The 21,854-nt window shown below is 48.5% G+C and overlaps 1 protein-coding gene across 2 annotated transcripts; it reads left to right on the top strand.

The window, feature by feature from the left end:
- Positions 1-10,697: 10,697 nt before the first annotated feature.
- EXOSC2 (exosome component 2) lies at positions 10,698-21,854 on the top strand. Of its 2 annotated transcripts, XM_001166030.8 has the most exons (9): positions 10,698-10,908; positions 12,485-12,586; positions 14,568-14,613; positions 15,146-15,235; positions 16,323-16,388; positions 17,837-17,905; positions 19,102-19,278; positions 20,023-20,151; positions 20,661-21,854. In XM_001166030.8, exons 1-9 carry the CDS (start codon positions 10,787-10,789, stop codon positions 20,739-20,741), a joined length of 882 nt encoding a protein of 293 aa, XP_001166030.1. In that variant the 5' UTR covers positions 10,698-10,786; the 3' UTR covers positions 20,742-21,854. The 2 variants fall into 2 exon arrangements, with proteins under 2 accessions (XP_001166030.1, XP_001165883.1); XM_001165883.7 differs by lacking the exon at positions 17,837-17,905 and having other exon boundaries at positions 10,721-10,908; positions 19,111-19,278; positions 20,661-21,828.

The following is a 21,854-nucleotide window of genomic DNA, read 5'->3' as shown; positions in this document are numbered from 1 at the left end:
CTGGAAAGGGGCGGGTAAGCGTTGTTCCACTTACTGGTGTGTACAGGAAAATTCTCTCTGTCACAACTGGGATGTCAGAGCTCAGTGAGATGGGCCACAGTGCAAAGCAACTGGAAATCTTGAAAGGGGCCAGGCAGATTTCTCCCGGTTTCCAGCTGGCTCAAACATCAGTGCCTTATTTTGTAACTTCTCCCAAATATTTACTTTTTTTTTTTTTTTTTCATTTTAATGGCCAACTCAAAGGAGTTCAAGCAGCCAGTGGGAATGGGCCAAAATGGCCACCAAGTGCCCTCCCAATGCCTAGACTCTCCACATGTTCTGGGCACCCATTTCCAGACCCTCTTGAAGAAGACCAGGGAGCAGGAAGACCTCGAGTTAAAGCCAGAGGGCTTCATGGTTCCTATAGGGCCAGTCTCACCTCTCCTCTCCAGGAAGGAGGTGCGTGCAGGGGAGTGTGAGTTCACACCTGTGCTCCAGCATACACCAGCCATGAGGGTGTCATCGTCCAACCCACTGGGTGTGTGGTTTCCTGGCATCCTGCAGATACAACTCTGCATCTTCATCCAGCACACGTGTGCACACATGTGCACCTGCAGACACTTGGGAATTTACACTTGGACACACAGCCCAGCCCCACTTGGAACTTCAGGGGTGTACTCCTAAAGACCCCCATACTTTGAGGGATTTGTCCTGGACCCTGGAAATGGAGGCACAGGCAGGGTTGGACACCTGATGAGTTCACTTGCAGGCCCCATCTGGGGTTCACTCCCTCAGGCCAGTGGGGGAAGTCACCTTTGGTTCTCCTCCCACTGGAACCTTGCTTCTCCTTTGACACCCCACCATTAGGCTCCCAATGCCTCCGTGGCCCCTGCATTCCCCCCTCCCATGCAGCCCCCATCCAGGCCTCTTGTTCCCTTGACCAAAGCCTATCTGTCCTGAGTCCCCCTCCCTTGGATGCCAAGGGGTGAAATGGCAGGTGCTTTTCCTGCCCACATGTTGAGACTACCAGGAAATAATTCTGGATTCCTGAAGTAGGGCCTCCCAGAGTCAGACCTCAGAGAGGTCAGTGAGGCCCTTGAACAAAAATCGAAATTGTTCTCTGTGGGTCATTCTGTCCTGTGAAGTCTCAGCTAACAGATCCAAGGATCCCCATCCCAGGCTCCAGAACCCACCTGGTGGTAGCTGGCTGTAACTGCAGACCAAGGTGCCTCTGGTTTGCCCACAGATCTGTTTCCACAGAAGTGTGCTGCCCCGGGTGCCAGGGCCTGGGATACCAGGGTGAAAGGATGTGACTTGTGATTTGCACGCTGGAGGGAGTCATGATGCTGAAAAGCCTAACCTCTTACTTTGCTTGCATTTCCAGCAGAGGCCTAAGGCCCCTTTCCTGAGATTGCAGCCCCCTTAATCAAAGACATGCAAACACAGCCATGGCAGTTTCTGTGGGCCAGCCCTGGGCTTGGGGCTTTATTTTTATTTTTATTTTTATTTTTGAGATGGAGCTTCACTTTTGTTGCACAGGCTGAAGTGCAATGGCTCACTGCAATCTCTGCCTCCGGGTTCAAGCGATTCTCCTGCCTCAGCCTCCCAAGTAGCTGGGATTACAAGCACCCACCAGCAAGCCCAGCTAATTTTTTGTATTTTTAGTAGAGATGGGGTTTCACCATGTTGGCCAGGCTTGTCTTGAACTCCTGACCTCAGGTGATCCACCCACCTTGGCCTCCGAAAGTGCTGGGATTACAGGCATGAGTCCAGCCAGGCTTAGGGCTTTAAACATATGTATTCCAGAAATCCTCCTCACAAACCCACAAGTGGATACTACCCCTCAATCTTTTCCCCCAATGCTCTTTTAATCAATGTCCATTTGAAGTACAAGAAAACAGAGGCATAGAGAGAGTAAATAATTTGCCACATCACTCATTCAGTGAGTGGCAGAGTGGGGTTCCCTTCAAGTGTCTGACCCCAGAAGCCATGCCTGTGACTATTAGGCCACATCACCTCCTGGTCAGCCCGCAGATTCAGTCCAAAAGGCTTTCTGCATCTCCCATGGGGATGCAGTGTAGCCCAGCACTGTATATTGACCTTGTATTTTTCAACCTAGCAAAACTCACTTATTCATTCCTGTACTTTTTTGTACGTTCCTTAGGACTTTCTAAGCACATGATCATGTTACCAGTGAATAAAAACACTTTTACCTGTTCCATCCTAATTGGGATGTCTTTTATTTCTTTTTCTTGCCTTATTGCATGGTCCAAGACCTCCAGCAATAGAAGATTCTAGATAGAGGCCAATGATCTGGGTCTGCAACTCCACTCTGCCATTCACTAGCTGTGTGATCTTGGGCAAGTCAATTAATATCTCTGTGCCTCAGGTTCCTCACATGTAAAGTGGAGTGATATTTAGCTCCTAAGGTTGACATGAGGATCAAATGGGATAATGTCTATACGTGAATACATACATGACTCAGTGCTTGGCACATAGTATGTGCTCAATAAATTGGAATCTTTGTTAATACAAGCATGCCTTTGGCAGGTGAGAAGGGTGGCAGATGCTCCTACGACTCACCCCACTGGGCAGCCCCCAGAGGACATCTGAGGCAGCTGTTTGCACTCCCTTCCTTCAGCCCTTTCTGATGCCCATTCTTTTTTTTTTTTTTTTTTTTTTGACGGAGTCTTGCTCTGTCTCCTAGGCTGGAGTGCAGTGGCACGATCTCAGCTCACTGCAACCTCCGCCTGCTCAGTTCAAGCAATTCTCCTATTCTCCTGCCTCAGCCTCTCGAGTAGCTGTGACTACAGGCATGCACCACTATGCCCGGCTAATTTTTTATATTTTTAGTAGAGATAGGGTTTCACCACATTGGCCAGGCTGGTCTCGAACTCCTGACCTCCCAAAGTGCTGGGATTACAGATGTGAGCCACCGCGCTCGGTCGATGCCCACTATTCTTGAATCCCTTGAACTAGAGGAACAGACACTCTGAGTTTCCAGCTTCCCTCCTGCCTTGCAGGTGGCCTGCTGGGATGTATGTCTGTGGATGAGCAGGGGAAGTTATGGACAGTGGCAGGTTAGTCGCCAGGCATGGCTGTTTCTTCACAATATGATTGCCTTAGGATAGTCAGACTTCTTATGTGTCAGCTCAGGGCTTCAAAGGCAAGTGTTTCAAGAGAACCAGGAGGGCCGGGCGCAGTGGCTCACGCCTGTAATCTCAGCACTTTGGGAGGCCAAGGCGGGCGGATCATGAGGTCAGGAGATTGAGACCATTCTGGCTAACATGGTGAAACCCCGTCTCTACTAAAAACACAAAAAATTAGCCGGGCATGGTGGCGGGTGCCTGTAGTCCCAGCTACTCAGGAGGCTGAGGCAGGAGAATGGCATGAATCTGGGAGGTGGAGCTTGCAGTGAGCTGAGATCAGGCCACTGCAGTCCAGCCTGGGCTACAGAGTGAGACTCCGTCTCAAAAAAAAAAAAAAAAAAAAAAAAAGGAGAACCAGGAGGAAGTGGCACGGTCTATTCTGACCTAGCTTTTGAAGTCACATAGAGGCATTTCTGACATATGCTGTCCATCAAAGCAGTCAGAATCCTGTCCTGTGGCAGGAGAGGATGCACAGAACCCACTTCTTTTTTTTTTTTTTTTTTTTTTTTTTAATATGGAGTTTTGCTCTTCTTGCCCAGGCTGTGGTGCAGTGGCACAATCTCGGCTCACTGCAACCTCTGCCTCCTGGGTTCGAGCAATTCTCCTGCCTCAGCCTCCCGAGTAGCTGGGATTACAGGCGCCTGCCACCACACCCAGCTAATTTTGTGTTTTTAGTAGAGACGGGGTTTTACCATGTTGGTGAGGCTGGTCTCGAGCTCCCGACCTCAAGTGATCCACCGGCCTCAGCCTCCCAAAGTGCTGGGATTACAGGCCTGAGCCACCACTCCTGGCCAGACCCCACTTCTTGATTGAAGAAGTATGAAAATATTCAGGGACATGCTTAATATGACCACAGACATTGACACTGTTTCTAATACTTTCAGAACAAGTGATGCTTTAATGAGCATCCTTAGGCTGAAATCTGTGTGCTAGTCTCTGCTTAGAAAGTTTATGCAGTTGGCCAGGCGCAGTGGTTCACGCCTATAGTCCCAGCACTTTGGGAGGCACAGGTGGGCGGATCACTTGAGGCTGGGAGTTCAACACCAGCCTGGCCAACATGGGGAAACCCCAGCTCTACTGAAAATATAAAAATTAGCTGGGCGTGGTGGCAGGCGCCTATAATCCCACCTACTTGGGAGGCTGAGGCACAAGAATCACTTGAGCCTGGGAAGTGGAAGTTGCAGTGAGCCAAGATCGCACCATTGTACTCCAGCGAGACTCTGTCTCAAAAAAAAAAAAAAAAAGGTTTATGCAGTTATTTTTACCATTTTACTATTTCAATGGAACACGAGGTGAACCCAGTAGGTAGATGAGGATTGAGCCAAGAGTTTTGGGCTAGAGAGTCCCTGCTGCCTCTGTTTTCATGTTTTTCAGAATTTCCTTGCCAGTTACTTTCACCTGGAGTTCACCTGTTCCCCACCCCAACTCCTCAGGGTCCATGGTTCCCTCATTTCAAGGCTCATTCAAATGATTCCTCTGTCAGGCAAGCTTTTCTGTCTGTCCTCCCTCTCCCTTCCCCATCTTTGAACATCTTAGCACTTTGATGACTGGGGCTTCAAATGATCCAGCTCTGTGGTCCCATAGCACATAGCTGGTGCCCAGCAAATGCCTGCTGAAAAAGTTTATTCATCAATTCAACAGAGATTTACTGAGAGATTTGTTGTTGTTGTTGTTGTTGTTGTTGTTTGTTTGTTTGTTTTAATGGAGTCTCACTCTGTCAACCAGGCTTGAGTGGAATGGCACAATCTCGGCTCACTGCAACCTCCACCTCCCAGGTTCAAGCAATTCTCCTGTCTCAGCCCCTTGAGTAGCTGAGATTACAGGCACCTGCCACCATGCCCGGCTAATTTTTGTATTTTTAGTAGAGATAGTGTTTCACCATGTTGGCCAGGCTGGTCTTGAACTCCTGACCTCAAGTGATCCACCCACCCAGCCTCCTACAGAGCTGGGATTACAGACGTGAGCCACTGCACCCAGCAGAGAGCTGTTTCAAGGGTCCTGAAATCTGACATGGTATGCCAACATGGAAATCTTTGTTCTAGAAACAAGAGGCAGGGTGCACCATGCAGAGCCGCACAGGAAAGCACCGGGTTGGTCAGGAGGCAGAGGGAAGGAGGAGTAAACATGAGCAAGAGCCTTTATTGTGGTTTCCATGGGAAGGAATGGGTGAGGCAAGGTAAGCAGGCTTAGGATTGGTTGGTTTGAATAACTGCAGTAGGTGCTGGGGTTTATATAAGGGCTTTCCCTAGCTGTCTGGTGTCTGGCCTTGGGATGATCAGGGCAGTTGGATACTGGCCCCGAGTAAGAGAGCCTAATAAAGGAGGTGTTTGTGGGTGTGGGCTCTGGATTGGGTGGCATGCATTTGCAAGGGACCTCCTGGGTGAGTTCTTCACTATCTCCAGGAACCAGTTAACCCTGGTTGGGGCAGTCCCTCTGGGAAGAGCAAGTCCCCAAGATCTCAAAGCATCTGAGTACAGAAAAGCAAAGGCTCTGGGCGCAGTGGCTCATGCCTGTAATCCCAGCACTTTGGGAGGCCGAGGCGGGTGGATCACCAGGTTAGGAGTTCGAGAACAGCCTGGCCAACATGGTGAAACCCCGTCTCTACTAAAAATACAGAAATTAGCCAGGCGTGGTGGCAGGTGCCTAAAATCCCAGCTACTCAGGAGGCTGCAGTAGGTTCAAGAGGAGAATCGCTTGAGCCCAGGAGGCAGAGGTTGCAGTGAGCAGAGACCACACTATTGCACTCCAGCCTGGGCAACAGAGCCGGATTCCGTCTCAAAAAAAAAAAAAAAGAGCAAATGCATGCTTAATACACGGCCTACTATATATCAAGCATATATACGAAATGGGCAGTGAACCAAATGGACAGTCCGGGTATTGGTGGGGCTCATATCCTGTGGGAAGACAGGCGATGAGCAGACAAGCAAATCTGTATTTTGTAAATATATTGTATTTTTTTCAACAAATATTTTATGGCTGCCCTGTGTGCCAGGCCTGGATCTAAGCATTGATACATGATGAACAGAATAGATAAAGTCCCTGTTTTCAGCACATGCATGTTCTAGTAGGGGGAGACTGCAATCAATGAACAAAAAAAAAAAAAAGAAAGAAAAAATTGAAGCCCAGGCATGGTGGCTCACACCTGTAATCCCAGCACTGTGGGAGGCCAAGGTGGGCAGATCACTTCAGGTCAGGAGATTGAAACAAGCCTGGCCAACATGGTGAAACCCCGTATTTCCTAAAAATACAAAAATTAGCTGGGTGTGGTGATGGGTTCCTGTAATCCCAGCTACTCCGGAGGCTGAGGCAGGAGAATCTCTTTAACCCAGGAGGCAGAGGTTGCAGTGAGCTGAGATCGCGCCATCGCACTCCAGCCTGGGCGACAAGAGCAAGTCTCTGTCTCAAAAAAAAAAAAAGAAAAGAAAAGAAAAAGAAAAATCAGTGACAAGAAGTAAAACAGGATCAAGGGATTAAAAAAAAGGACTGGAAAGTTATTCCAGATAAGGTGATCAGGGAAGTCTTCTCTGAGGAGGTGATGTTTGAGCAAGCCATGAGTGAGGAGAAGGAGCCAGCCACACAAAAGCCTGGGAGAAGAGAATTCATGCAGAAAGAGACCAGAGTGAAGGGCCCTGGAGTGATGAGAAGCTTGGTGCTGTGGAACCGAGGGGAAGCCAGCTAGTCTTGAGGCAGGAGAATAGGGTCTGGAGGCAGGGAACGTAAGGCTGATTCACATTGACTTTCTAGAACTAAATCAAAAGGAAAACCCCAACTTTCCACGTCCAAGTAACCAAAGGACCAGAGGCTACTCCCTTTGCAATCCCGGCTTTTCTGTGTGGCAGATGAAAAACTGAAAGTACCTCTGATTGGTCCCTTCCCACCACCAGTCAGGCTGGTAGGGTGCCAAGTCTTCATTTGCATGGGAGTATAACTTTGTAACTTCACTTCAGCCTCTGATTGATAACTTTCCACAGCCAATCAGACATTTGCATAGGGTGTAACTTTTAACTTCAGCCTCTGATTGGCCACTTTCCACAACCAATCAGACTGATCACGGGCCACTCCTTCATTTACACAGGGCGTACACCAAATAACCAATGGGAAAACTTTAGAGGGTATTTAAACCCCAGAAACTTCTGTAAAGAGCCTGTTGAGTTTCTTTGCTTGAGCTGTTCTCGCCCTGTAGAGTGTACTTTCGTTTTCAATAAATCTCTGCTTTTGTTGCTTTATTCTTTCCTTGCTTTGTCTGTGTGTTTTGTCCAAGACGCCGAGAAGCTGGACACCCTCCACAGTTAACAGTCTGGCTGTAGCATAGTGAGTAACGCAGTGGGTTAGGACGAGCGTGAGGTCAGAGACAGGCAGGAGTCAAGAAGTGCTGGAAGCAGAGAAGTGATTTAATCTGTTTTTAAAGTTCTCTCTGGCTGCTGTGCGGAGATTGGATGATAGGAAGGACAAAAGTAGAATTAGGAAGACAAGCTAGGAGGTTATCTCCCTGGTAAGAGATGCCGTTGATCAGCCTGGGGCAGTGGCTGCGGAGATGCACAGATGTGTGGCATCAGTGAATCGTAGACCTTTTCCGCCATTGAAATTACATGGGGAGTTAAAACACGCACAGACTTCTGGACCTTACCTTTGCAGAGCCTCGTGAAAGGCAAATAAATCTTGGGGCCCCAAAATCACTAAGCTAAAGGGAAAAGTAAGTCAAGCTGGGAAATGCTTAGGGCAAACCTGCCTCCCGTTCTATTCAAAGTCACCCCTCTGCTCACTGAGATAAATGCATACCTGATTGCCTCCTTTGGAGACGCTAATCAGAAACTAAAAAAACAAAAAATGCAACGGTTTGTTTCTTTTTTTCTTTTTTCTTTCTTTCTTTTTTTTTTTTTTTTTTTTTTTTTTTGAGACGGAGTCTCACTCTGTCGCCCAGGCTGGAGTACAGCGGCGCGATCTCGGCTCACTGCAAACTCCGCGCTCCGGGTTGAAGCCATTCTCCTGCCTCAGCCTCCCGAGTAACTGGGACTACAGGCGCCAGCCACCATACCCGGCTAATTTTTTTTTTTTTTTTTTTTTTTTTTTTTGGTATTTTTAGTAGAGACGGGGTTTCACCGTGTTAGCCAGGGTAGTCTCGATCTCCTGACCTCGTGATCCGCCCACCTCAGCCTCCCAAAGTGCTGGGATTACAGGCGTGAGCCACCGCGCCTGGCCTCAACCATTTGTTTCTTATCTACCTATCACCAGGAAGCCCCTTCCCAGCTTCGAGTTGTCCGGCCTTTCCAGACCGAACCAATATTCTTCTCACATATGTTGATTGATGCCTCATGTCTCCCCAAAATGTATAAAACCAAACTGCGCTCCGACCACCTTGGGCACAGGTTGTCAGGACCTCCTGAGCTTGTGCCACAGGCACATCCTCAATCTTGGTGAAATAAACTTTCTAAATTAACTGAGACCTGTCTCAGATATTCGGGGTTTACAGCCTCAATGCCTAAGGAATCTATACTTTTTACAAGCCCCCTGGGATGTGCTGCTCCGTCTCCGGGTACCCACTTGTCTACTGGTGGTAAAGGGGTAAGTGTGGCCGGGCTCGGTGGCTCATGCCTGTAATCCCAGCACTTTGGGAGGCCAAGGTGGGCGGATCACTTGAGTTTAGGAGTTCGAGATCAGGTTGGGCAACACGGTGAAACCCTGTCTTCACAAAACAAATACAAAAAATTAGCCGAGCCTGGTGGCATGTGCCTGTAGTCCAAGCTATTCAAGAGGCTGAGGTGGTAGGATTACCTGAGCCCAGGAGGGCGAGGCTGCAGTAAGCCATAATCGTGTCATTGTACTCCAGCCTAGGTGACAAAGACTCTGTCTCGAAAAAAATAAAAATAAAAAAGGGTGCGTGTGATGATGCAGAAAGAGGAGCACTGGGGATGGGAGAGGGGGAGTCTCTGTCGTTTTGGATTCTAGTCCCAGTTACGGGTCTGTTTGGAGGGCTCGGTTGCCCCAAGTGATCATCAGGGATAGCAATGCCTATCTCGAAGATAGGCTGAAAGTGAGGAATACATAACATAGTATTTGTAAAGCGCTCAGCAAAGGACCAGCCGAAGCACTCGGGTTATGTCTGGTAAAGGGTGCAGGCTCTGGGGTAAATCGCGTGCAGTTGGAACACACATCGGCTTTGCTGCCATCTGCTAATGTGAATTCCATTCCTTTTGGGGCCTCGATTTCCTCCTCCATAAACTGGTATCCACAATGCCAACCTTGTGAACGCTGTGAGAATGCGCGGGGTAAAGGCGACGTCTCTCCCTCCCGGGAAGAACTTGGATGGTGTCAGGCCTACACTCTCGCTCCGCCTAGGGCCGCTCGCTGGGCCTGGCTCCCCCGGCTGCCGGGCTACGCGAGCTCAAAGGACACCATCGCCCTCTTATGGCCGCGGCAGGACTGGACCGAGGGGCTGGGCTCTAGTGCCTTCCTCCAGGCACGGCAGAGGGCGAGGGTCTGGCAGCCCACTTACCCAGGGCCTCGGGGCACTAGCATTCATGTCATCGACTGCCTGGCAGGGCTGGCTTTCTTAAGTGTGGTCGTGAGACTTGCTTAAGTGGAGGAAATGCTGTCGCTTTGGAGATTTATAAAACAATTGGCTCGATGGATCTTTCTTCAGGAGGCGGACTTGGTTTACCGGTTTTACTGACCACGGCTGATGCCAATGATTTCATTTAATCGTCTTTAGAGTCCCTGTGCATGGGGGGTTACCATCCCCAATTAGTTTCTTGTGAATGCAGGGCAAGGAGAGGGAGAGGGTAGTGGGGGACGGGGAGAAGGGGCGAGGGGTACGCTCCTATTAAAACGGAGCCGCAGAAAAACCCACAGAGACATCCGTCTGTTCCCCGCTGAATCCTTAGAACAGCGCCTGGCACACAGAGAGCGCTCAACTCGCTGTGTAACTAAATGCAAGCCAAGATCTTCGCATTGTGTGTGCTCTTCCCTTCTCTACCAAATATACCTGGCTTGCAAGGTATATTTGCAAGACCTGTTTTCTTAGACGATTTTTAACTTGTTTCCAAAAGAAATATTGGAGTAAATTAGCTTGTTCAAAGGAGTCCTTATGAAAGGACAGAACCAAGTGAGAAGTATCTGGAGCCCGGTTTGGGGGTATAGATGATGATGTTGAGCCAGCACCCACGGGGCGGCCGCAATGTAGAATCCTGGGGCTACTGGGAACCGTGTGGAAAGGGATCTTCTTTCTGTTCAAATAGTGTTTTCTGTAGATCCCATCTCTCCATCCTCCTGAGCTCTCTCTTACAAAATATCGGATTTCAGCAGCTTAGAATTGGACAGAAACTCAGAGGTCCGTTTCTCAATTATCTCTAACCCTGGTAAACAATAAATGGGATGATGAGTACAAGACAGTTTTGGTAAAAAGTCACACGCCACACAACGTGAGATTTTATTATTCCACGGGTGCTCCCTTGCCAATAGTAGACATGGCAGCTCGGCTCCCTTCCCTTCGGGTTCGCCTTATTGTTGCCAATTGTAAACATGGCCTCTAGGCCGTGAGTTCTCATTGGCAGCTGCTGAGTCCCCGCCCTTCCCCGCCCCTCCGAACGCAGCCGGGAGTTGTGGAGTCGGATAGCGCAGCTCCCGACTGAGCTGCGCCTGCGCAACTCATTGGCGCCAAGATGGCGATGGAGATGAGGCTTCCAGTGGCTCGCAAGCCTCTTAGCGAGAGACTGGGCCGCGACACTAAGAAACATCTAGTGGTGCCGGGGGATACAATCACTACGGACACAGGATTCATGCGGTACGTGGGGACTTGGGGGAGTCGAGGCTTCAGAGAGCGGCTTCAGGGCTCTCTGCACGTGGTCCAGGCCTCGTATCCCTGTGTGTGTAACTCCCCGCGGGACCCAGGGCACTTCGTCTGAGCATCCTACACGCCTCGCTTCCGAGCCTCGTGCTTCTTGCTCCCTGCATCTTGTGTGTCCCCGTCTGCATTTGTCTCAGCTCCCTGAAACCCTCCACTCCTGACCTCCGGTGGCTGTGACTTTTGGGTCTTCTGCCTGAAGTCCAAATCTTTGATCCTTCCTTGTGGGAGACCTGGAAAGCTGGGGAGGGTTAGGCGCAGGCTCTTTTCCAGTTTTCAGCTCTCTGAGGGGACGGTGGGCGTTCTTGGCTGCCTCCTCTTCAGTTTAGAATCCGTAATTGTTCGAGCTTAGGGCAAACAGTTACATTGTGCTGCATGCACCCATTTATACACATTTTGAATCTAAGGGGTGTAGTGCAGTGTATTGTGGTTAAGAGGGAAGGCTCTTGAGTCAGACAGTTGGGGTTCCAGTCCTGCTACCATCACATCTTATTAGCGGCATTGCCTCTCCACGGTCAGTTTCCTCATCTGTAAGATAGTGATAATAACAGTATGATACGGTAATGAGGATTAAATGAGACAATTATGTAAGAAAAGAAGTAAAACCAGCCATTATATCATCATAGATAACACTAGTGTTTCAACCTTTATTATTTTATTTTTTTTACTTGTATATGTACAAGGGGCACAGCATTCATAGCATTGCCCTTTAACCTGTTAGTTTAAGGTTAGTGGATACTAGGAAATTTTTTTTTCTTTTTTGAGACGGAGTCTGTCTTAGATCAGTCGTGCGATCTTGGCTCACTGCAACCTCTGCCTCCTGGGTTCAAGTGATTCTCCTGCCTCAGCCTCCTGAGTAGCTGGGATTACAGGTGCACGCCACCATGCCCAGCTAATTTTTGGTTTTTTTTTTTTAGTAGAGACAGGGTTTCACCATGTTGGCCAGGCTGGTCTCGATCCCCTGACCTCAAGTGTGATCTGCCCGCCTCGGCCTCCCAAAGTGCTGGGATTACAGGCATGAGCCACCATGCCTGGCCCCTAGGAAATCTTAAGATTCATTCTTTCATTAATGCTTTCAACATATATTTTGTGCAGTTGGGTTATTATGGCAGAGTGAAAAATCTCTGTCCTGGTGGAGTCCTAACAGGGAGAGATAGATAATAAGCGCAATGAATAAGTTATTCAGAATGTTAGGCAATAATGCAATAGGGAAAAAAGTGGAGCAGGGTCAATGGTATGTGGGGGGAATGGTGGCAACAGGGTGGGCTGTGTTTTCAATGGCACAGTCAAGGTAGGCCTGCTGCAGAAAGTGACACCTGAGCAGACCTGAGTGAGAGGAGTGATGTCCAAGTAGCTGTCTGGAGAAGGAGCACTGAAGGCAGAGGGAGCAGCCAGCACAGAAGCCACGCTTCGCAGGGGGAGCCTGTTAGCTTTGAGGAACACATTGTTCTTGAAGGGAGAGAGGTCACTTCGAGTTACCCTCGTATCCTTTCTTTGTATCTTCGCCTTGCATCAGGGGCCATGGAACGTATATGGGAGAAGAGAAGCTCATTGCATCTGTTGCTGGCTCTGTGGAGAGAGTAAACAAGTTGATCTGTGTGAAAGCTTTGAAAACCAGGTGAGAACAAAAGGTGTGTATTCCCTTTCTTGCAGCATCAGGTTGTACAACCAGGCTTTTCCTGCCCCCTCCTTATCCCCCACCCCACCCCTGCCTGCCCTGTCATGCTGTAAGTCTGAGGTTTTGACCATGACTGTAGGTGGGGTGGTGCAGATCAGTGCAGGCTTCAGAGGTTTCCCCATGTTATGTCACCACTCCAAGCCTTGGTTACCTCCTCTGCAAACTGAGTATAATAGCATGGCCTACTTCATAGGATTTTCTCTTTTTTTTTTTTTTTCGAGATGGAGTCTTACTCTGTTGCCGAGGCTGGAGTGCAGTGGCGTGATCTCGGCTCACTACAACCTTCGCCTCCCGGGTTCAAACAATTCTCCTTCTTCAGCCTCCCGAGTAGCTGGGATTACAGGCGCCCTCCACCACGCCTGGCTAATTTTTTTCGATTTTTAGTAGAGACAGGGTTTCACCATGTTGGCCAGGCTGGTCTCGAACTGCTGACCTCTGATGATTTCCCCCCACTTGGCCTCCCAAAGTGCTGGGATTACAGGCGTGAGCCACTGTGCCTGGCCTAGGATTTTCTTTAGAATTCAGTGAGATGGTGCCTGTAAAGTATTTAGCACAGAGCCTGATACCTAGAAGCATTCAATGAAGGTTAGCCCCAGAAAGCAAGCCAGTGGGGTTGGAACAGAGTGAGTGAGGGGGAGAGAAGGGGCAGATGTAAGCAGAGAGCTGAGGTGGGCGGGCGTGGGCCTGCCTTGTAGCCAGAGTAAGCATTTTCGCTTCTACTTTGTGTAATCTGGGAAGCACTGGAAGGGGTGGAGCAGAGGAGGGACTTGATCTGGACTTAAGCTCACTCTGGCTGCTGATGGGAGATTGAAGGGGGATAGGGCAAGCTTAGGGAGGTGGATTAGGGACCATACTCATGATCTGAAGTGATGGTGGCTTCAACTAAGGTGGGAGCAGTGGAAGGTGGAGGAGTGATTGGAATCTACACAGATTTTATTTTCCGAGTGTTTTTTTTAAATCATGAAAAGGTGTTGGGTTTTGTATTCTTTGGGCTTTACTGTGCATAGGACCCCGTCAACTGTGAATAGAAATAAGTTTACTTCTTCCTTTCCAATTTGGATGCCTTTTATTTCCTGCATATGTTTTAAGGGTAGAGCCAACAGGTTTTGCTACTGGACTTGTCCTGGAGCGTGAGAGAGAGAGAGGAATCAAGGAACTCTCCGAGGTTTTTGGCCTGAGCAACTGAGGGGATGGAGTCACCGTTGACTGAGATGGGGACAACTCATCCCCTATCTCGGTTTGCTATGGAGGACTGAAGGGGGCTGCGGGAAAGCTTAGTTTTGGGCTTGATACATTTGAAAATGCCTGTTAGTCATCTAGATGGCAGAGTTGGGTAGCTAGCAGTTGAGTAGGATTTGGAATTCAGGAGAGTGGCACAGTCACAGCACAGAGTGGTGTTTTAAAGGTATTAGATTGAGTGGCCGAAAAGTGAAGAGGTCTAAGGACTTAGCCTCAGCACTGAGTACATCTCTTTAGAATCGCGGGTAAGGAACTAGCAGAGGGGCTTGAGAGGAGCAGACAGTGAGTGAGTGGAGGAGACGTGAGCAGACTTGTGTGGTTGGCGTCCTGGCTCAGATTTCCTTTCTCTTCCTTTGGCTGGTGCAGAACTCATCCATGTGCCACAGGAAAATAGTCCATGTTTTTCATTGTCGTGTAATTGAACAAAATAGGGTTTTTTGGCTAAATGAACTACTTGGAATAGTGATATGTCTAAGGATAGTTAATGGAGACTTTATACGTGGAGGAATGTTTGAAGTTAGCAGTTTCTGAAAGTAAGTCCAGACAATATAGTTACATGAATTTGCTGAATGTGGCGCCTGTTCCAGGCTTTCACCCTGTTGAACCGACATCTCAAATGGTGTGTGGTCTTGTCAGAAAGTCTGCTCACAGATGGATGAACCCCTTGTGTTTTGTCTTTCAGATACATTGGTGAAGTAGGAGACATCGTAGTGGGACGAATCACAGAGGTAACGTCGATATCAGATTGGTGTTTACAAAGTCGAGGCAGGCTGGCGATTTCATTCATGGGACAGTCATTCCACTTGTAGTTACATGAAAAAGGCATTCATTGCATTTGGCCATTGTGTGGCTTCTGATGTAAATATGTGGCTTGTTCGATTTCAGATTACTGGTTAATTTTTTTTTTTTTGAGATGGAGTCTCGCTCTGTCCCCCAGGCTGGAGTGCAGCGGCACGATCTTGGCTCACTGCAACCTCCACCTCCCGGGTTCAAGCGATTCTCCTGCCTCAGCCTACCAAGTAGCTGGGATTACAGGCACCTGCCACCACGCCCGGCTAATTTTTGTATTTTTAGTAGAGACGGGGTTTCATTATATTGGTCAGGCTGGTCTCAAACTCCTGACCTCAAGTGATCCACCAGCTTCGGCCTCCCAAAGTGCTGGGATTACAGGCGTGAGCCACCATGTCTGGCCTTACTGGTTATTTATGATATGACACATCAACATGGAGCATGTGTCCAGGTGTGGAACTTGGCTTATAGGTTCAACAGAAGAGGTGGAAGGTGGAGACCAACTCCAGGCTGGATTCGGTCTTGCTGCTCTCGTCCATGAACCTTCCTGGAGGAGAGCTGGTAAGGGCTACAGCTGGGGCCATGGACTAGGGCCCAGTGGGCTGGGGGGGGGCCGTGGGACCCTTTGTTCCACCAGAGGACTTTGATTTACACTGAGGTTGCCCCTTTGACTCCTGTTTGTCTGCTGTGAAGTTTGCTGCCTAGATGTGTATGTAGACTTTTCACCCTGTCCAGGTCTCCCGAAAGAGGGAGCAGTTGGCATATGGTAGGATCAGAAACATCCATGGGGTGGGATCCCAACAGAGAGTTGGGGAGAGAAGCCCTTAGACGCTGGTTGTTAACAGTTTTCCTTTCTGGACATAACAGCCTTGCATAGTGAAGATGTTCCTTGAAAAGCTGTCTTTACATTAGGTTTTTGTGAATTGAAAGGCATTTCATTCAACCACATGTGGAATGTGGTTGTTGGCATTCCAGACAACCACAGTAACTAAGCCACAGCCTTTTGTAAAATGCCATGGTTCACCTTGATCTTCAGTCCAGCGTGTATTTACAGAGAGGCTTACTGTGCCAAGCTCTGTGCCGAATGCCAAGCACGATTGAGTTCCCCAGCAGGGGATATAAGATAACTGACCTAGTCCCTGGCAGTAGAAGAATAAATAAGCTGTGGTTATACAACAGGAGATTTCAGTGAGAGAAGCTTGTAGGAAAGACAGGCATTGGAGTTGATCCTGGAAGGATGGAGAGACTTTAAATGACTAGTTCAGGGAATCTGAGATAAAGGGAAATGTATGAGCAGAGATATATCCAAGCAGGAGTTAGTCTGGTCCTGCTGGACCACAGAGGGCTGTCATGGAAGATGACTATGGAAATGTTGGCTAGGTGAGATTGGGAGGGGTCTGAATGTTCCTCAGAGAAGGGAGGGAAAGAGGAAGAGAAGAGGAGCTGTGGAAAAGTCTTTTGAGATGGAAAGTCGTGATTATCACTGATTCCCCTCAAGTGGCTTGGGTTACCTACTGTTGCTATAGTTCTCAGTGCTTGAATATTGTGGTTGGCCTCAAAAATCTCAAAAGGAAGTGAAAGAGAAAGAAGTGATGGAGACCTTTCTGAGGATCTGGCTTAAGTAATGTCATTTCTTTGTGTATTTCAGAGGAGAAGATCTGCAGAAGATGAGCTTGCAATGAGAGGTTTCTTACAGGAAGGGGACCTTATCAGTGTATCCTGCGCTTTGCACTCCAGCCTCTTGATGCTTTTCTGTGGGACTGGGAAATGGGCCTTCCATTGTATGTCTCTGACAGAAGAACCGTGTCATCCTTGCAGGGATCCGAGTCTTAGACCAAATGTCGGGCTCTGCTGCATCCTTTCTCAGTCTCGTTAATTCAGGCTGACTCCCCAGCTCTTGTTGGGACCTGCTGCGAAGTCATTTCTTTGGGTCTTGTAACTTACGGTGGCCTGTGCTTTAGACTAGGCTTTTGTTAATGGTGTTAACTTTTAGCGCAGGGAGTGGAGAAGGTGTTGTTCACGTCGAGATATTAATGACAGGCCGAGTGTGGTGGCTCATGCCTGTAATCCCAGCGCTTTGGAAGGCCAAGGAGGGAGGACTGCTTGAGCCTAAGAGTTCAAGACCAGCCTGGGCAACATAGCAAGACCCCCCTCTCTACAAAAAAATTAAAAAAGAATTAGCCGGGCGTGGTGGCACATGCCTGTAGTCCTAGTTACTCAGGAGGCTGGGGCCAGAGGGTTGCTTGAGCCCAGGAGCTCAAGGCTATGATCACACCACTGCATTCCAGCTTGGGTGACAGAGCAAGACTCTGTCTCTATTTTATGTTATTTTTTTAATTTTTCTTTTCTTTTTTTTTTTTTAATGACGGAGTCTTGCTCTGTTGCCCAGACTGGAGTGCAGTGGCGCGATCTCGGCTCACTGCAACGTCCGCCTCTTGGATTCAAGCAATTCTGCCTTAGCCTCCCAAATAGCTAGGATTACCGGCGTGCGTCATGCCTGGCTAATTTTTGTATTTTTAGTAGAGACAGGTTTCACCATATTGGCCAGGCTGGTCTCAAACTCCTGACCTCAGGTGATCTGCCCACCTCGGCCTCCCAAAGTGCTGGGATTACGGGCATGAGCCACCATGCCTGGCCTCTGTATTTTATTTATTTATTTATTTATTTTTTTGAGACGGAGTTTTACTCTTGTTGCCCAGGCTGGAGTGCAATGGTGGGATCTCGGCTCACTGCAACCTCTGCCTCCCGGGTTCAAGCGATTCTCCTGCCTCAGCCTCCTGAGTAGCTGGGATTACAGGCATGCGCCACTACGCCCGACTAATTTTGTATTTTTAGTAGAGACGGGGTTTCTCCATGTTGGTCAGGCTGGTCTAGAACTCCTGACCTCAGGTGATCCACCTGCCTAAGCCTCCCAAAGTGCTGGGATTTCAGGTGTGAGCCACCGCACCTGGCCTTCTGTCTGTATTTTTTAAAAAAAGATATCCATGACAACCAAGGGGAGAGGTAAGGTCACAGTGATGTCCTCTGGGTCAAAGATTGTTGAGCCTGGACCATTGGAGAGGGGAGGAAAAGATGGAGGTGTGGGGTCAAGGGGCAGAGGCTGCAGAGGACAGGACAGTGTGTGGCCAAGGCTGCTGTTTGTTCCTTCATCACCCTGGCCAGGCTGAGGTCCAGGCAGTGTTCTCTGACGGAGCTGTCTCTTTGCACACGAGGAGCCTGAAATATGGAAAAGTAAGTCGGGCTCTTGATGTTCCTGTTTGCTGACAGACTACAAGGCTATTTTTGAATCCCCATAGCTCTCTGGAATTCTGGCCTAAAGAACCCCAGTAGCTAAGCATTAATAGAGGCTGGCATCCCACAAACTGATCGTGTTCCTTAAACGTAACATCAGGAAGGTCAGGGTTCACAGGGTCATGGGTCAGTAGCCTTGTAAAGAACAAGTTTTATCCTTTTTCTCCAAGGAGACTGACTTTCACCAGAAGAGCCCCTCCAACTGTGGGCTGGGAGGCGCAGCTGTCTCTCTTCCTCCAGGGGGCGCTGCAGCTCAGCACTGGGGCTGAGGCTGTCCTGGGAACAAAGGCAGGCTGGGTCTGGTTAAACAGCCCTTAGACAAACGTCCAGTCAGTCCAGTGGATGTTATTGCTGGCAAAGCTTGCTCTGTCATCTGAGCCTCTAAATGGAATTTCACTGCTTTTCTTGTATGAGGTTGCATTATTGAAGCTATTTACTATTTTAAGGAGAGCATACTTCCTAAAACAAATTAGGATTTACTAGTCTCTTAGTTTTATCTGGGTGAACGTTTTTATTTTCTGAGTGGAACAAAAACCTCTTCCCTTAATGGAGTGGCTGCAGACAGCCACGTTGATGTACATGGAGTAGGCAGAGGACTGCTGCAGTATGCTGACTTTCACAACCCTGGGTCCTGCGGACTCTTCCTTGGCAGGACGTGGACTTGAGCTGTCCTGCCAGGACCAGACATGGATTTGCACCCAGCTCCACCCATCTCCTTACCTACCCAGAGGCACACATCTCACAGGCAAGATGAGTGTTTGGGGTTCAGGTATGAGCTAGGGTCATGGAACAACGCAGTGCTCCTGGGCCAGCAGGAGGCTCCAGCTCACTTCCTCATTGGCTTCAGCTGCTCTAATGTCTGGCACATGAGTTCTGGCTTAGAGTGCAAGGAAGACTGCAAAGGGAAATGACAGAGAAGAGTATTGAAGGTCACCTTCTGCTGGGATGTATGAATAGCCTCTGAGTCCCAAAGCGTTCTCTGCAAAAATGTGTACTATGTGTATGCATGTAGGCGACAGCAATTATAAACAGGAAGGACACCAATTTGAATATACTTAGGATGTATATTCTGTAGTCTCCTTTTCATTCATCCCGCCGTTCTTGCAGTGACCTAGCTTCGTGATATATTTCTTTAGCTAGGTCAGGGGGTTTTGGTCCAGGTTTCCCCCTCCCTGGTGAAACGGCAGAAGACCCACTTTCATGATTTGCCATGTGGTGCCTCAGTGATTCTCGGTAACAACGGCTTCATCTGGATTTACCCAACACCTGAGCACAAAGAAGAGGAAGCAGGGGGCTTCATTGCAAACCTGGAGGTGAGCAAACACTGTGGCCATTGTCAGTGGGATGGAGGGGGCTCAGTCTTTGCTGTGTTTTTGTGGCCAGTGAAGTTGGTTGTTTTTAGCTATGTTACTGGTGTAGGCTGAGTCACTTTGACTTTCCATCATGGTGTGTGCATGAAGCCCATATTATCTTCTCTCTTCTAAGGAGATGAACTCAGTGAATGGTTTGGTGTTTGTTGGTGGAGGTGGCAAAGTTGCAGGGTAATAGCCGAAGAGCCAGTGAAGAAGCCATTCTTTTTCTGTTTTTTTGTTTGTTTGTTTTGTTTTGTTTTGTTTTGAGACGGAGTCTTGCTCTGTCGCCCAGGCTGGAGTGCAGTGGTGCCATCTCGGCTCACTGCAAGCTCCGCCTCCTGGGTTCAAGTGATTCTCCTGCCTCAGCCTCCTGAGTAGCTGGGATTACAGGTGTGCCCCACCATGCTCTGCTAATTTTTCTATTTTTAGTAGAGATGGGGTTTCACCATGTTGGTCAGGCTGGTCTTGAATTCCTGACCTTGTGATCCACCCGCCTCGGCCTCCCAAAGTGCTGGGATTACAGGCATGAGACACTGCACCCTGCCCCATTCCTTTTAATCTCCCTTGGAGTTAGCTGTTTGGTTGATTTGGAGTTCCAGGGTGATACTGTCTGAGTCATAAATGATTTATTTGTGAATTTCTGTGGCTGGTCACGTATTTTGGTCCTGTTTGTATTTCCCTTCCCTTCTCTGTGTCTCCTTATAGCCTGTCTCTCTTGCTGATCGAGAGGTGATATCCCGGCTTCGGAACTGCATCATCTCTCTGGTAACTCAGAGGATGATGCTGTATGATACCAGCATCCTGTACTGCTATGAAGCATCCCTTCCACATCAGGTACTCTCCCCAGGGCCTCTCCCTTCTTCACTGATCTGTGAGCTGCTCTGTTGTTTGTTCAGAGACAATATGCACATCTCCCCAATACTTTCCCAACATCCATCAGTATGAACTGGCCTGAAACAGCCTTAATGAGTGTCTGGTAGATCTTTCCCTAAGAAACTTGCAATATTCTCAATGCCTAGTGTCAGTCTAAGGATTTTGGGGCAGGAGGTGTCAGGTGGGACTAGTTTATGAGAGCAACCTCTGGACTACATCTTACCTCTCCCAAATTTCAGCCAGCTTTTGGATGAATGTCAGAATAATATCTTTGTTCTTGTCGACTATATCCCAGAGCATCTTGCTGATTTATTAGGCTGCTTCTAGCAGATCATATCTTGTAACGCTTAGTCTCTGAGACATGAAAGGAATACAGAAAGTTTATGTTAACGGCTTGATTTATGTTTGGATTGGCTTGGTCTATTTATGGTTGGTTTCTTTTCTGAACAAATGCCTTTTCCCTTTTTCAGATCAAAGACATCTTAAAGCCAGAAATAATGGAGGAGATTGTGATGGAAACACGCCAGAGGCTTTTAGAACAGGAGGGATAAGGAGGTGCTCCAGAAGCACGGGACTGTGGACCTTGCAGGAGTGAAGACTGTGATGTGTGGTCCCCATATGTGGCTCAGCGAAGACTCGAGAGATCATCCCTTTGTCTGCCTTGACGGCCCTGTGACGGCCTCCAGCCCACAGGCCTGCTTTCTCCTGTCCTAACACCAAGCCTGGGTGGCAGATGAACAGTGCTTCCTTGGGTTGCCAGCTGAGTCCCGGTATTAGGGAATAGTTTCAGCTCTTTCAAAGTGCACAGTGTTACAGTCGAATGGGCTCCCATCCTGGAATAATATGGAGAATCCTTTGTCTTCCACTCACTGTCATTCACAAGGCACAGTGCCCCATGAAATTGCCCCAATAGAAAACATGGCATCCCTGACCTCCAAATGGTCTGTTTTGGCCTCCATTCCTATATCCTTTAAATGACTGAGAATGCAGCTGGTGAAGTTGGAAGAATAAAGTTAACCAAGCAGGCCAGGCGCGGTGGCTCACGCCTATAATCCCAGCACTTAGGGAGGGCAAGGCGGGCAGATCACCTGAGGTCAATAGTTCGAGACCAGCCTGGCCAACAAGGTGAAACCCCATCTCTACTAAAAATACAAAAAATTAGCCAGGTGTGGTGGTGCGCACCTGTAGTCCCAGCTATTTGGGAGGCTGAGGTGGGAGAATCACTTGAACCTGGGAGGCGGAGGTTGCAGTGAGCTGAAATCGCGTATCGCACTCCCGCCTGGGTGACAGAGCGAGACTCTGTTTCAAAGAAAAAAAACAAGCAGCCTTTTGCTTGGTTGGAATCTGATTTTCTGTTGCGTGTTCCTTGTAGCCATAGATGTGATTATGTCCACACCGGGCTGCCTTAATCTGTCCTGCTTGGAGAGTGACTTGTAAGATGCTGAATTATTCATGATAATAGAGTGAATGTTCTGGGTCCATGTACGCAGATAAACATGAAGAAAATAAGCTGAGAAAAATGGAGACTGGAAAAGCAAAGCTGTTTTCGTCCTATAATTGAAGTAGTGTGGAGCATTAACTTGTGGATAATTCAGAGTTAAAAGATAAAAAGACGCCAGAGTTCTCGCTGAAGAATGTGAGAATTCCTGTGCATTGTTTTTTCT

Source organism: Pan troglodytes, chromosome 11 (assembly GCF_028858775.2).
Source record: "Pan troglodytes isolate AG18354 chromosome 11, NHGRI_mPanTro3-v2.0_pri, whole genome shotgun sequence".
Classification (NCBI taxonomy): Eukaryota; Metazoa; Chordata; class Mammalia; order Primates; family Hominidae; genus Pan; species Pan troglodytes.
The sequence above is the reverse complement of the archived record's forward strand: the minus strand, read 5'-3'. Positions and strand labels throughout refer to the sequence as shown.